This window comes from Vespula pensylvanica, chromosome 7 (assembly GCF_014466175.1).
Source record: "Vespula pensylvanica isolate Volc-1 chromosome 7, ASM1446617v1, whole genome shotgun sequence".
Taxonomy (NCBI): Eukaryota; Metazoa; Arthropoda; class Insecta; order Hymenoptera; family Vespidae; genus Vespula; species Vespula pensylvanica.
Window position 1 is genome coordinate 8,151,006 of NC_057691.1, and position 16,273 is coordinate 8,167,278.

The following is a 16,273-nucleotide window of genomic DNA, read 5'->3' on the forward strand; positions in this document are numbered from 1 at the left end:
CAATAATGATAAATCACCCTGGTTCGACGCACCGACAGACATGGCCGGTTTGAAGATCTCACAGTGAGATATCCCCGTCAGGGGTCTATCTCGTGCCTTCCATCTTATACGGTCCTGTCTCTTTCTCTCTCTTTCTCTTCCTTTCTCTCTCTCTCTCTCTCTCTCTCTCTCTCTCTCTCTCTCTCACTCTTTCTCGTCCTATCCCTACAGGACGCTTCAAGATCAACTCGTGACTTATATCCGCTCGACAGAAATCCCTCTTCTCTTGCATGACGACGAAAGAAAGAGTAAGATGAAGAGAGAGAGAGAGAGAAAGAGAGAGAGAGAGAGAGAGAGAGAGAGTCGATCTTTAAAAAAGCAAACGATCGAAATCGATTCTTCTTTTTCCTCTTCCGATATCCACTTTGCATCGATAACCTCGTATAATCGACGCGAGAGAATCGCCGAAAGATTCAAACAAATATAGAATTTACATAGAAAATCAAAAGAGAAAAAGAGAAGGAAAGACGAATGAAAAAGATGGAGAAGCTTCGATCTTATCTCCGATTAATTATGAGTTGCCGTGGGTTAGCGGCGAAAGACGGCTCGAGGAATCGAATAACTCGTCTTTTAATCCTTCGGACGCCATTTTTCCAACTTCCATTTTCTTTCTACGCCTCTTTGCTTCCTGTAAGATTATTAAATACGATCGTTTGCCTCGATCGAGCGCGAACTACCTTTTAAAGGATCGACGCCGTTTTAACGAGTCTTTAAGTATTATCGCGCGAAAAATCGAGGTGAGATCGCAAAGGCCTGATAAACTTTATTACGTCGGATAAGATCGAAACGGAGAAAAACGTCAGAGGAGATCCTCGCGCGTAGTCTTTTTTTTCTACGTAAACGGGATAAACGAATTCTTATGGAAATTTTTGGAAACTGGAGAGACGTTGCGTAACACGCGTAGTACCTATAAGTGCATCATTTGAAATTGTACGAAATATCAAGGAAAATCGTAAAAGTTTTATAAAAGGATCTAGGCAAAAGAATCCAAGTTTTTTTTTTTTCCACCTCGGTCGTTGTAGGTGAACTTCGTGCAATATCATTCTCGATAATAATTCAACGAGACGGCTATCTATATTCGTGGAGAATCCATTCATCCTGTCATAACGTTATACGCGTTTGCATGGCTAGAGCGACGTAAGCGCGTAAAGAAATCCACGCGAGGATAACTCCTACACGAGAATATTATGATCCGATATACGCTTCGCTGTGAAGTGCCGTACTCTTTCTCTTTTTCATTTTCTCTCAGCGCGTATACAGCATCGTTCGAAAGCAGCGAATACGGGATGCGGAATCGATTCGAGCTCTCTGAATTCCTCGAAGTCGTCGAATACGAATTCTCATCGTTTGCACTCGGCTACAACTTTATCGGCCGTCGCGAGAATCAACGCGTTGTTATTCCGACGATGAGAAGAGAGTTTTCGAACGCCAACTGCGAAAAATTTATGTTGGAAAAGTCGCCAAAATCGCATCGACATTATACTGCGAATAATCGAGATCGACGATCGATCATACATGATTTTTTCTTTCGAAAACGACCTATCTCTTCCTCTGTCGTAATAAAACCAAAGGATAGCTACGCGTTATAATTTTCACTCTTGTTTTTCATCCCGACTCGTCGACGCGCAACTTAATCACCCTGTAAGTATTTCCGTGGAACCCGTAATCAAGGTGAGAGGAAGATAAATAGATAGATGGATAGACAGATGCAGAGAGAGAGAGAGAGAGAGAGAGAGAGAGAGAGAGAGAGAGAGAAGATATACTGTTTAAAGTATACGGGGCGTCGTGCGCTTTTTTCTCTCCTCCTCTCACCATATTCGCAATCATACAAATTTAACGCCACACTCTTAACGGCGAAGAAAAAATTACCAGTAATTTGCCGTAGCAGACGGCAAATTAGTAGTAATCTGCATGCCTTTCAACGGTTCGGTGAAAATCTTCTCCGGGGTACCGGATGCGTAGGTCGCGCGTCCCTCACCTAGGTCGCTTTTATTTTGCGAAAAGAAAGAGAAGAAAAGGAGGACGAAAAAGAAAAAAAAATTAATGAGATTAGACGAAAGAAGATAGTCATCATCGATAAAAGCGGGACGTTGCGATCGTTTCGTTCGCTGTACGATCGACGACGCGGCTATTTCTGAAGCGCGCGCGTTACTAGGATGCTATTGAAACATCGTCGATTCAAATCAATTTTGAAAGCACACAGAGATGAAATATTTTAGATTCCCTTGGCTCGTAAAATTCCTGCGTTCCACGTACGTCTCGAAAAGATCGTACGATAAAACGTCTCGGGTAGGTTATATTTTGCTAAAAAATTCAGGATAAAAAAGAGAGAGATGTACTTTAACGGGAAGAGAAGGAAAGAGATGGAGACGCCGGCGGGCACGACGATGCGGCAGTCTTTAAAATCGAACGGAAATCCAGTTTAACCGTCTACCTACGTGGCAGTGACTACTAATAATAGAGCAAAGATACTGGATGGATAGAAATACGACTTCCTACGGCAAGAGTCGGTTTCCTCCCCGGCGTCCTAAGAATAACAGGCTCGCGTTCGATGCATTATCCCTAGGGTGGAGAAAGAGAGAAAGAAAGAGAGAAAGAGGGAGAGAGAAATGAGGCAGTTCAAACAGTGGATATTCCACGAGCACGTGCTTCCACTTATCCTCGACCATAAGTCTCAGCTGACTACGTCGCGTGGGAGCGAGGGAGCCAAAACGTGGTCGATCCTTGCACGATTCATCCTCTTTTCGACGACTTTATTCGATCGGAAAACCTTCGCTCTCTCTGTCTCCAGTTTTTGGCTTTTTAAGAAATCGTTGGGTCTTAAGTGGCATGCTTGCCAATAACGTTTCACCGTCTTACTCTACTTCCTTCGAGTTTCTATCGAATCGATAACCGAACCACTCGAGTCTCGACATCTAAAAGATCTGTCTCACGAAAGATTTTAATTAATGCCGAACGTTCGATCGTTCCTGAGACGATATTGAAAGCTCCCTTGTATTTCCTACTTGTTAGTTTTTCCTCTTGGACGATCATCTCTTGTTTCGGTTCGAGAGAACCGGCAGTAACGGAGCGTCGGTTCGATAGCCGATAACTAATTACAGCTTAGCAACCTCGTAATACCGGCTTTTTATCCGACCGCGCATTATATACCTAACGAGCAGTAATTAAACGAGACGCGGTCGAACCTCGGCCACTGTTTAACGTCGCCTACGTCCCGACGTTTTCTCTCTCTCTCTCTCTCTCTCTTCCTTTAACTACACGTCAAAAGTACGATTCCCAAACCATCTATGATCACATATAAATTTTGTACCGCGATCAATGTTTGTATTTTAACTCTGCGTTAGACGACGTTAATCCTACGGTATATTTACCCGTCCATCATAGTTCGATTCTATTTATTTATCCATCTCCTCGGACTCTACTGTTTAGATTTATAATGAAATAAGTTAAGAAAATATTGATTAATTACAGAAATAGAGAGAGAGAGGGGGGGGAGGGTGTTAGAGAGAGAGAGAGAGACACACATAGAATTTTCGTGAAACAATGAAACTTCTCGCGGTAAACGCGTTTACAAAATTTCTCGACGATTCGTAACATTTCGGAATAAAAATTCTTCAACAAAGTTTTTCAAGAATTCACTCTATATACTATAGAGAATCGATAGATTCGCTTGGAATTTTGATCGTGGATCCTTTCGAGGAAACTTAACGAAAAGATTATTCGCATTTCTCGAGCCATCGAAATGGAGAAAATATCGCGTTCGCAGTGTACACGAACGGTAGGAAACCGGAGACGAGTATTTTTCGAATTCGTAGAATGGAAAAGTCGAGGAATCTTTCTCGATTCGTGGTGGGAGAAAAGCTCAGGCGTTTCTTACCGAAGGGGTCAAGATGTCGATAACGAGAGAGTCGATCTCCCGTTACCAGACGATATTACACGATCGACGAAACCTTCTCTCTCGCCTTCTTTCTCCGTTCTTTCTATCAGACGGATTCAAAGTTCCACCTACCTATTTATTCCGTAAGAAAGCGAATAGGTCGCTCGCTCGTAATAACGTTTCTCGCGCGTTTTCTTTAGTTCGAAAGAATAACGAATTTATAAGCCGGGCTCGCGAGTCTCCGTCGTAGTTACGACTCATTGTTCCATTATCGGTCACGAGCCAAGACCGACGTCGCTTTTTCCTTTCTTCCTCTCGTGATCGACGGAAGCCACACAGCGATTAAGGCAAACTCTTGAAACTTTCCGCCTCGATCTATATTTATTTCGTGACAAATCCTGAAGAAAGTAGTGGTAGTAGAAGAGGAGGAAGAAGAAGAAGAAGAAGAAGAAGAAGAAGAAGAAGAAGAAGAAGAGTCTCAAAGCGAACGACCTTCCTTCGCGAACGAAGGACTTACCTCTTCCGCGAACGATCTCTGCTGCAACGAAGCCCAGCACATGTTGCATGGACACACCTCCTTCTCCTTGAAATTTTCACCTCTCTCTCTTTCCCTAGCACCTAGCTGAGGTGGCGGCGGCGGTACCGGGGGCGGCAAAGGACTGGTAGCGACTTCGAGACTGTCCGAACTCGAATTGTGACGTCTCGGAGGTGTTATGTTCGTGGTAACGTTTCCTTGAGACGCTCTCTTCGTTTCGACCGACTTTGAATACGGAGAGGATAAGTAAAGATTCAACATGCACTTGCTCTGCTGAGGTTGAGGCTTCAAAAAGTCATCCAGGAGATAGAAACTCTGAGCCCTGCTCGATCTCGTAGTCGAGGACGAGGTTGTGGTCGTGGCGGTTCCGGTGGTACGAGTCTCGGTAGTCTGATCGATTCTACAAAAGCTCTCGCGATTCGTTCTGGCTCTGCACTCGTCCTTGAACTGATGGTGTCTCGCGAGCGAGTGTCTCCCGGTATCCTCGACGATCTCTCGATCGGTGGACGTCGCGTTACCGCTGCCGGCAGCCTCGATAGGTTCCTGATACAATCTACGACTGACCTTGGTCCTGGCAGCCTGCGAGAACTCGCCGTTCTCCCTGTATATATCCCTGGTGACTCGGGACACGCGAGCCGAGTACGAGCTCGGCTGTTGATACCTCGTAGAGGAGGATTTGCAAGCCGAGCCACGTGGCTCGTCCCTCGAACGCTCGGCCGTGCTGCTCTCGATCATCGAGACGCTCATGTTGTGAGAAAACGAATTCTGAAGCGAAGCGCTCGCGTGCGAGGAAGTTCCACTTCCTCCGCCAACTGTGGGAGCTCTAAGAAGGGCACCTAGGGAGCGCCATTTCCTATCCTGTTGTTGCGGCTGCGATTGTCCCCCGGTGCTGGCAGCGAGAACGTTCGTCGAGCTAGAAGAGACCGAGGACCTGGTCCACTTCCTCTCGTTGCTCGGTGACGTCAACGAGGCATTGTTACCGACGGACCACTTCCGTTCGCCCATCGTGGGCGACGTCATCGAGGGCGGCCACTTTCTCTCGTTCGAGGGTGACGCCATCGAGGTGCTCGACCACTTTCGCTCGGACGAAGGCAAGATCGAGGTGGTCACCGAACTGGAGGACCCACCGACGCCGTTCAGCTGTTCCTCTCGTTGTCTCGCTTTCCACCAAGACGAGGTGGACGTGAACAATATCAGAGCACCTTTCAACGGATTTTGATTCTTCGAGGAACCTCCGCTCTTTGGCGATTGCTCTCGATCCTTCGTCTTCAATAATTCGCGAAAGCTCGAGGACTCGCACTCGCGATCGCTGAAAGCGGACGCGTCTCGATCTCTGAAAGCGCTCTTAGCCGCGGCCACTTCCTCCTCGTGATAGATCGTTGCGTTGGTGCTTCGCAAACGAGGCCTGATCCTTACGAAACCGTAATCGTTGCTCTCTTGAATCGCATCGGTCTCGACTCCTCGCTGATGCTGGTGGTGCTGCTGCTGCTGATGCTGTTGCTGTTGCTGCTGTTGTTGCTGTTGCTGCTGCTGAGCGTTGGTGCTCGGCTGTTGAAGCGACGAGCCGCTCTGCCCGGACGAGTACTGATGATGATGGTGCTGAGAATGGTGGTGGTGATGATGATGATGGTGGCCGTTGGTAAGCTGCAGGCTCGGCTGTTGCAACAATGTCGAGGTTCTAGCACGATGGCCCTCGCCGACGGTGCTCCTTTGCAGACAGGAGAAGCTCGCGGAGTGACGCAAGCTCGAGGGCGGATTGCTCGGCTGACTCACGCCTAACATCTTTTCTCTTTTCTCTTCTTCTTCTTCTTCTTCTTCTTCTTCTTCTTCTTCTCCTTCTTCGTTCTTTGATCTTCCAACGCGAACGCGAGAGTAGAAGTCGGTAAGACGGAAAGAGAGAGAAAGAGAAAGACAGACAGAGACAGAGATAAATAGGTAGATAGATAGAGAGAGAGAGAGAGAGAGAGAGAGAGAGAGAGAGAGAGAGAGAGAGAGAGAGAGAGAGAGAGAGAGAGAGGATTCTGTGATTCTGTGCAAAAAGAGAAGAAAAGAAACAAGTGCACGGAGAGTCTAGAGTCCGTAACCGTTTCCGATGTCTACAGAATGGGAGGAAAAGTGAGAAGAAGAGCGAAAGACGCAAAGTTATGACGACGGATGCGACTTAACGGACGACTCAGGTGGGCACGACTGGTGCTGTTCGTTACCCTGGCAGTGTCTTTATCGGTCGTTGCCTCGTTGAGAATATCCAACGACAACCACGACGAGAAGAACCGAGCAAATGCAGTTTCTTCAACAGAACGATCTGCAATCCTTCTCTTCCTTCCTTTTTCCTTCTCTTCGTCCGCTCTTGATACTATTCTCACGTGCATCCTCGACGTCTGACTCGTCGATAAGTAACCCTCGGGCTACATCATCCTCGATGGCGAACGCGTTCTTCCTGTTTCTTACGTACGACGTCGGGTCGTACGAAATCTGGAACAAAAAGTAGGAACAGGGTAGGGACAGACGGCAACTTAAAAAATGGAAAAGAAAATGTGACTAAGAAAAAAAAAAAAGAAAAAAAAAGAAAGAAAGGCGAAGCTTACCGAGCGGCATATAAAAGCAGGGGGAGACTACTACGAAGGGAGGTAACAGGGGCTTTTATGGAGGGTGCGAAAATAAAAGTTGAGAATTTCGAAAGACGCCGACGGTCGCACCGGACCGAATAAAAACACCAGTTATCGTCATCTTTTTTTGATTGATTATTATTTGTTTAGTATCGCGTCATTTCGAAATTCTTAAATCTTTTCTTTCAATTTCCCTCCCCCCGCACATGTATGTATATGTGTATAAAATTATCGAATGAGGGGGCTTTGGGGATGATAGCACTCCGGGATACGAAGTATATAGGCTTTCTCGTCCATTTGAATTCTATTCTCACGTGAGTGCCACGAGAGGCGATGATAATACGATTTCCGCGGTTCTCCGCAGCGAGAGGGAAGCAAAGGTAGATGGAGATGGACGTGATGGAGGAGAGGAGGAGGAGGAGGAGGAGGAGCACGAGGCGATACGCGTTAGAGATCGGTGAAGAATGAAGGACGTTCTGCGGTCAAAGCCAGAGACCACGCTTCCAGATGTCTACCGACGCGAGAGCTGTGATAAGAAAAATTCAATCTGCTTCTAACGTGTGGAACGAAGAGAGAATATCCTCTCTCTTATATCCGATTAATCTCGAACTCCGAATCGTTCGAACGACGGATGATTTTAAGCGGGTTCTCTCGCAAAATGCAAAAGGAAGCGGGAAATTTACGAACTCTAAACTACGCGTTAAATGCGAGCTCCTTCGAGAAAACCCTCGGACGGGCATCGTAAAATGGAGGTGAAATTAAATATCGGGGAGGAATGCTACTGCTACTGCTACTGCTACTGCTACTGCTGCCGTTGCTTGTATACGATGACTCGCGGGAAAATGAAAAGTTGGTGCTAAATTAGAGCGAAACGATATCGTCATGCTTCGAACTTAGGACCAATGAACGACTATGTATTAAAAAGAAGCTCAAGGATCGTGGTGGAGGGATAGGGTGTCGAGGAGCGAGAATACATCATTTTTAAGAAATTACGTTGTCGTCGAAGTAGATACACGTATACGCAGGCTAAGAGTCGTCGCTGCTTCGTGACAGTTAAAATATTAATAAATGGACATAATTATTTCCTAATTAACCGAGTCTGGACCGTAATTAACGCAATTAACATTCCTAATGGTATTCCCCATGCAGGTCGTTTCTTCGAGGATCCCCGACGTATTCGTGGAAAGAAATTTTCAAGCTTCGTCGAAGCACGCGAGCTCTCCTCTCTCTTTGTTCTCTCTTATCTCTCAATAAACTCGTACATTGGCACTCGTTGTCCCATAGCTCGCAGAGAGACCGGCGGAGTAGTGCATCTCGAGCGTTACTTGAAACTTTCCTCCATTAATTAATTAATTAATTAAGCCACGAGCAGGCTCGTCGATATGCTCGTAAACCACGCTGTGTTACACATCTCCTTGTCTTTTTAAAGGGAAACGTATTGCGACAGAGCTCGTTAATACAATCGTTAAACGTTACAAAATCTGTCATAAAACACGATCAATTGTTAATCGTCTACAGCCGAGATAAAACGAACGATGACTCACCTAAAAGACTTCGACGGGTCTCTTCTTCGATCGAAGAAATCGAAACGTTCGTTCGTTCGTTCGTTGGCACGTGGCGATTAGAATCCTTCGTTCTAAGTTCGACGCGTCGTCTCCCTCCTGTCCTCTTTCCTTTTACTCTTTCCTTCGGTCGTGAATCTCTCGCATCTTTTCCGATTTACAAGGACAATGCGAGAACTCGGTTCTCCGTCGTTACGTTAAAGTTACGAGACCGGTCGCACGACTCCCATGATTTCTCGGAGTTTACGTTTGTCTCCAGCGCGTCTATACGCGTCTTACCAACGGAACACAGTGAAAGGGTTTTTCAAGGCGGGAAAAGTGAGTGACACCCACACGCAGCAACTTTTGCGCGTGTCGCTCGGTTAATGCAAAAGGCAAGGCCGTCCGTGCGAATAAAAGTTCACTGCGTTATTGCGAAATCTATCGTCTGTTGCAACGATAATGATGTGTAATGAGATACCAAGAGGGATCTCGGAGCAAAACGTATTTCGATTCCGACTGTAATAAAGATAGCAATTAGATATCGTTAGGTATTTCGTACGCGGAGGTATACGAGTGCGATCCTCGCGATCGAATCAATTCCAATACGTTTCTTCCGAGATCGTTTCGAGGTTGCTTCGCAGCGAAGCAAATGAGATTCGAACGGACTCTTTAGACTCGGCATCGTACTACCGTTCGAGTTCGTTCCTATCGAACGGAATAAAAGAATCAAGGAGGTGGATCGGCTCGTTTGAAATAAAAAGCCTGACTCATTTTAACGAGTCAGTCGATGCACTTCGATGAGAGGAAGAGAAGGATATCAGAAGGAGGAAGGTTCATGCATATGCATGTATCGACGCGACCGCCTTATACGCGACTCGCCAAACTCTCACCTCGCATTGTTTCTTTCCTACACACGCGAGAGTTCCAGCAACCGACTAGCACGAGCGAAAACGTAGTCCCTCCTCCTCCTCCTCCTCCTTCTCTTTTTCTTCTCCCACTCCACGCGTAGGAATGCCAACGTAATCTAGCATTTGCGCTCTGGATAGTTCGAGCCACCAACCCGGTTAACGTAATTGCACGGAATCTTCGGCCGTAACTAATTGCACGGAGGGTACGTAATAAACACGGACGAACAACAAACGACGCGATTCCTACGCGCGTTGCTTAAGATTTATTGTGAAAGAAATTTGAAAGCTCTTCCCCTTTTCCTTCTCGTTATGTTCGTTTTCTTCCTAAGTCAGCTTAGTACCGAGGATTAATTAATTATGAAAGGCGACGCTGTTACGCGATATCGTAGGAGAGGATCGAGAGATAAGGCGATAATCGTTCGAGCAGAAATCGTTTTAATCGAGAAAGATTATCGGTGATCGATGCGAGAAAGCGACTTCGATCCTTCGGGTAAATCTAAACTGGATAAATGTATTCAAACGATATACGACGAAGCATCGATCATTAATCGTCCGTCTCGTAGCCGTCGTTCTATTTTATTCACGATGAGCTTGCTTTTCGTTGAGAGCTTTAATTATTTAAAAAGGTTTTAACTACGGAACAGGGATATTTAAATATGTATCTCACAGAAAGATCCGAGTTATCGGTAAGAGGGAACGCGCGAAAGCTTCGAACGTTTCGTGTATAAAAATAACAAAAAAAAAAAAAAAAGAGCGGAAGCGGACAAACCGTGAGTCAGTATTATCGACCAACGACGGAACCATAAAGAACGAACCGAATTCTCCGATTACAATCACGCAACGAAACAACGCCAATCGCGTCTACGCAAGAAACATTTTTATTCGACACCCTTATGAGATACACATGCTTTATAAGCTCAACGAGACACGCGACGAGACGCGAGAACGAACGTACCTCGTCGATACGTTTAAATATTTTTATTATTTTTCGATACGAGAGGATGTGTCGGAAACGAATCGAATTTATAAATTTGTTTTGAAGCTTCGATATCGTTAACGAGGCTCCTCGTACGATGCTTAGACGAGCCATCGATTATAATTTCTCTAGTAGAGGAAACAAATAAGGGATTAAAGACGCGACTTGGGCCATACGAGATTCTCTAAGAGCATTGGTACGCTTCGACTCAAAGTTTCCGACCGAACGATAATCGCTTCTCGGTATGCCGAGGTAATTAGGAACAATAACGATAACTAGTACGGAAAGCGGAACAAACGAGCCATGTTGAAACAGGTAAACTATAGGGACGAAGAGCGTGCGAGTAGAATGTGGTAAGACGATTATGGTGAAAAACTTTACGAGGGTGGTGCTTTTAAGATCGAGCTTTAGAAATAATCTATAATACACAGGGACATCTCTTCCTGGGACAGTCTCAACCTCGGGTCACGCGAGTCTCATTTTCGAGACGTTTCTCGTGACGAATGCGCGTACAGAATCGTTTCCGTGCGCAACCGATTATTAGTCATTTTAATCAGTGTACGAATGTAATAAGCAATTATTAGAGATTTAATCGACTATCTTTATATAAAAAAAAAAAAAAGCTTTAAGAAAAATATTCTGCGTTATCGTTAATTAGTAAATCTTCCTTCGCGTATTCGATTATCGTACTCCTCTTCGAGTCGCTGTAATTAATATTACACGAGAGAAGAGGATTATAATTATAATTATAAAAGACACGTCATGTTCTCTTGAAAATTGGGCAATGGATTTAGATGAATTGAACCGTGGAAAACGTGTCCGCTCGTTATATCGGACCGCTTGAAAAATGCTGAGATTGGTAAGCAGCGAAACAATGCCATAATAGTACTGTGGGAAAGAGTCCGTCATGATACGGCTGACGATGGCTCGTTGGTACACGTTTATCCTTCTAAATATAAAACTAATTATCCGCGTTCTAACGTATTCGTACTTTTAATCTCGAAGTTGCATAATCATAACAGTTACTCTCCCGGTCCACCGCACCCAAGATACGAGTTTAATTAGGATAACGACTGTTCCTTAGAAATGTTCTTAAAAGGTATCTTATGCCTTTCCCATAAATTGAAATTTTTGGAGTATCAAAGTCACGACACAGTGACCGTAAATTGTTCCGCGCACACAGCGACGGTTTCTACTTTTATTTATTCTAGACCGCGTTCTTAGAAAGTGAGGCAAAAAAAAAAAAAAAAAAGAAAAAAGAAAACAGAAAAAGGAAGAACTCGCGAGCAATCCCGACTCTAAAGAGAACATTTTCCTTTTAATCAAGATCCGATCGCGATTAGTCTCTTATTATTAATCAACGAACGATATAAACGAGTGCTCGCCGATACGCGCAGTCGGCCATCTTGGAATCGGGGATGTTCCGGTACCTTTTGTTTTTTCCTCTTAAAGATATAAACGTTTATCTTCGATCCCTCCCACTCTTTCTCTCGTCGACGCACAAATTTACTCTTTCAATCCCCTTCCTTCCTCTGTCTACGAGGACAGGCGCAATAACGTAATTACGTAGGTTGTAATTAAGTAAATCGATCCCCCTCCTATCGTTACCCCTCCCAATCTTTTTTTATTTCAGCATATAACTTGTACGTGCTTACTAATGGATTTTCAACAGAGGGAGTACTTTGACCTCGGCTCGACTCTTACTACCTCTCTATATCGTACCTCCAACCCCATTCTACCCTACGATTCCAACCCTCGTTCCCGTTCCGCGCGCGCTAGCAAACGACACAACGCGACTACGACGACTATCACGGGGTAAACGTCCTCGACAAAAGAAGAAAATACTTGCCGTTCGCGAAATCGATACGAACCGCGAACACGTGATGTATCACCGACACACAGACAACGCTCGACGAGAATTCACGTGAAATTCCAACGAATCGTAATCCACTATGTGCAAATGTTTACACGTCTATCTAAGCGAGTACGTATTTTACGCGTGCTCGCGTGTGCCTGCGTGCTTTTACGTTGCACAGAGCCCACGGACCTTCGGGAATAGAAATAGAATTAAATAAATCGTTGTGAAAAGCTAGTGAAAAGGGTGCTTGAGATACGTTACTGTATAGATTCGTTCTACGATGAACTCGTTAAACTATCGATCCTCGTACGAGTCTCCGTTCGTTCTCGAGAATCCAATAATTGCCTTCTGCGACCGCATGATTTGTATACACGCGCGTATACACCTTTCCATTCCTTTATTTATATCCCGGCTCGCGAGAATAGAGCGATAGAAAGGAAAACGCGGTGCATCTAAATCGCTGCGGCGATATCTATCGATACGTCGGATCGAGGATATTCGCCGTATCTCTTTCGCTACAGCAAACAAAGCTCGATAATTGATTGTCCGTCTCTCTATGTACCATCTAATTTCATATCGCGTATCGTATCGGCGCAAAGAATTTAATTAAACGAATTATAGAACGGTACGACGTTGCGGGATAGGGGAGATATACCTATATCCCTAAATGTCGGGAGTAATCGATAAAGTGCGACGTAAAGCGGCGTATTTCGCGTTTAAAAGAGATACCGCTAAATGATACGCGTGCTTTTTGAAAAAAAAAGCCCGTCGAGCGAATTTCGAATTTAACTAAATTTTTAAACCTTTCTCAAATACTTAAAACTCTCTAAGCCCAGCGAGAACTACCGAGAGAAAATATAAAGCGAGTTGGTTTGACGGAACTATGCGTTCAGGAATCCAGTTAATTAGCAATGCAAATTCGACGAGTATCGATCGCACAGATCGTTGCATCTATCCAAGTCCATCGACCCACTAAGCGATCACCGAATCGACTCCTTTATTTTCCTATCGCACAAAAATTCGAATCGAAACAATAAATCGTTATATCGTTTTTCGTGTTCGTTCTAGAAAGCGCATCCTCGAGTACGCTTTCTCTCATGAATTCGTCGAAAAAGCCGGGCGCAGTAAACACTTGCTTAATACTAACGTGGCCATTAGGGTCGTTGAAAGGCAGTAAGCCGTGATTAGAAATCTTCGTAAGCAGAGCGTAATATACCACCCGTTATAAAGCCCCATAGAAAACTTGGTCCGAAGGCTTCGTCCTCTCGGTTCGAAAGCGTCGAAAGGACACGTTGAATTTAACCCCGTAATTCGATGCGACCGTCTTTGAGTTCTCTCCTACGACGCAAGTCGAGTGTCGTCGAGCTTGCGAAATCCCGTTTTAAATGGTCGCTGCATTGCTCGCACGTTTCTACGCGTATTCTATACGTTTTTTCCTACGCGTCATTTTTGTGCAGTTTAATTAACGCGTCCTTGCATTCTAAAATGATTACTTTTTGCATCGCGCATTTTCTTTCCCTTTTCTCTCTTTCTCTTTCTTTTCGTAAAAAATCCGTCGTTTTTTATCACCCGTTATTTTATTATCCTACAAATACACTAACCTATACAAATATAGTCTCCTACCGCTTCAACGCAAACTCTTTCTAAAAATACCGGCGCGGTGAATAATGAAGGTACACCAGTGCGCTTTACCGTATGTATTTACATGTATACACGTAGGTACGTACGAGTAGAGAAAGAGATCGAACAAATCGTTGAAACTCGTGCGTGGTAGATTATTCAAAGCGTCCTATAAAAGTATAAAACTCTTTGCGGTCTTTCATGTGTACTGCTGGCAAAGGATATACGGCGTTTAAAGCGATTAGAAACCATATAGAAATTTGATTGCTCGCGATTCTCGCTCGATATCGCGCAGAGAAATCTTTTAATCGTACGAATCAAGCGGATTTTCATAATTACGTCTACTGCTGCGTGTCTAAAAGTTGCTATTAATTGGAGTTAAATATTTCTTTGAAAATGTTGTAAGATTATGACCTTCGAAGACTCTTTTAAACAGTCTAGAGGGCTTTACAAACGCATCGATCGTTAAACGAAATAAGAAAAGAGAATGAAATAAGGAACGGCGCGTGTCGTGGTTAGGGAAAGCGTAAAATTTTACGTAATTAACGCCGTTATAAATTGAAATCGTTTATGCGCCGAGGCTCGTCGTCTCGTAGCCGGTGGCATATAGAATAGACATATACATAACAACGACGGTCATTAAGCGATGTTGAGAAACGTGAGAGTGCTTGCTGATGCTTGCTTACTGATTGGCGTGTTAATTATATCGCTGCCGATTCGAATTCGCACGTGAGAGTCGTGACTGTTGGTAGTCATCGCGATGATGGCCCAAACAAAAACTATCCGTCGGATAAGGCAAATAAGGATAAAAAAACTAACAGAGAGAGAGAGAGAGAGAGAGAGAAGAAAATTGATTACAGCAAAACGTAGACTTTATCGATACGAAACAATAACATAATAGTATCATTAAATGTAATAAAGTTTGGAAAATAAAAAGGAAAAAAAAGAGAGAGAGAGAGGGAGAATAAGGGAGACAAAAGATGAGAAGAAAGAGGGCAATAATGCGCACGTGCCGAGAATAAACGCGCGGCATTATCCTTATCGCTCGTGTGTGCGAGCCAGCTTTCATTCGACGCGTTTATTCGAGCCGAGTGACAAATTGTCATTATTTTAGCGACCGCGAATTACGCTGTTACCGCCGTTGCTGATGCTAACGAACGACGAGGACAACAAAGGAAGGCGCTATTATTTTGAAATCTCGCTCTAGTACCCAGCCATATGGCAATTAATGACGATTGGCCTCTCGCGCTGATTGATGCGCGAACGACGTCGCGGTAGAAAAAGTAATGACGATAATAATAATAAGAAGCAAAAGCAGAAGCAGAAGAAGAAGAGGAGGAGAAGCTGGAGGAGGAATAGTTGGAGGAGGAGGAAGAGGAGGAGGAGGAAGAAAGACGATGACCTTAATAATCTGGCGAGAGTTAACGAACAAATGGCAAAGTGTGGATGCTTGTACATACATATGTAGCACGCGCGCCAAACTACGCGAGTATTGTACTCGGCGTTCGTTGCCACGATTGACGATCGACGATTAGATAATCGCGTTGATACTCGTTCATCGTTTGTCGTCGTCTAATACCTTCCCACGCAAACAGTACACACAAGCGAGTTTAAACGCGGCTGTCCAGCTTAAAAGAGACCTTTGCCCAGAGCTATCATCGCGTGTACGAACGCGTACATCTTTTTTTGCGAGAAAAAACATTTGATTTTGATTAAACGCTACGTAGAAAGTTCGCTGGAGTTAACGATCTCGTAAAAATCAAAAGTGAAACGATCGATCGAGATACTGGTTGATCGAATGCGATTAATTACAGTTGGTTTCCGTAATTATTAAATAATCACGAGCGCTTGGTTATCTCGAAGAAACGAAAGTTTAACAAAGTGGATGCAATGGTCGTAGAAAATAGATCGATCGAATAATGTCGCGATCGTATGTAAGGCACATAAAAGAATATTACACGTTTTCGTTCCTCACAAATACGTAGTTATCGTCGGTGTTGTCTACTAATTTAGCCGTAATGAGCAGGTCGAGAGAGTTTGACAGCTCGCAAGGAACGTTGCTGACGACGGCAAGAGTATGTGTGAGAGAGAGAGAGAGAGAGAGAAAGAGAGAAAGACAGTAATGACCTAACTGGTCGACCATTGTCTGCGAACTCAAGCGGCCCACGCTCTCGAGGTTGCAGCAGCCAGAAACAGCAGCGACTACTAGCAGCAGCAGCAGCAGCAGCCAGCAATGGCAGCAAGCTTCATTCAATGTGCGAGAAGCGTAAGAGCAGGGCTGAAGGTTTCAACGACCTCGCGGTGCAAATT

The 16,273-nt window shown here is 44.6% G+C and overlaps 1 protein-coding gene across 2 annotated transcripts in view; it reads right to left on the bottom strand.

The window, feature by feature from the left end:
- The window catches only part of LOC122630608 (dual specificity tyrosine-phosphorylation-regulated kinase mbk-2-like), a 123,203-nt gene that overhangs the window by 80,238 nt on the left and 26,692 nt on the right, over nt 1–16,273 (bottom strand). For both annotated transcript variants that reach the window (XM_043815278.1, XM_043815279.1), the window contains exon 2: nt 4,434–6,923. In XM_043815278.1, coding sequence (XP_043671213.1) covers nt 4,434–6,233 — 1,800 coding nt within the window. In that variant the 5' untranslated portion in view covers nt 6,234–6,923. The remainder of the gene's footprint in view (nt 1–4,433; nt 6,924–16,273) is intronic.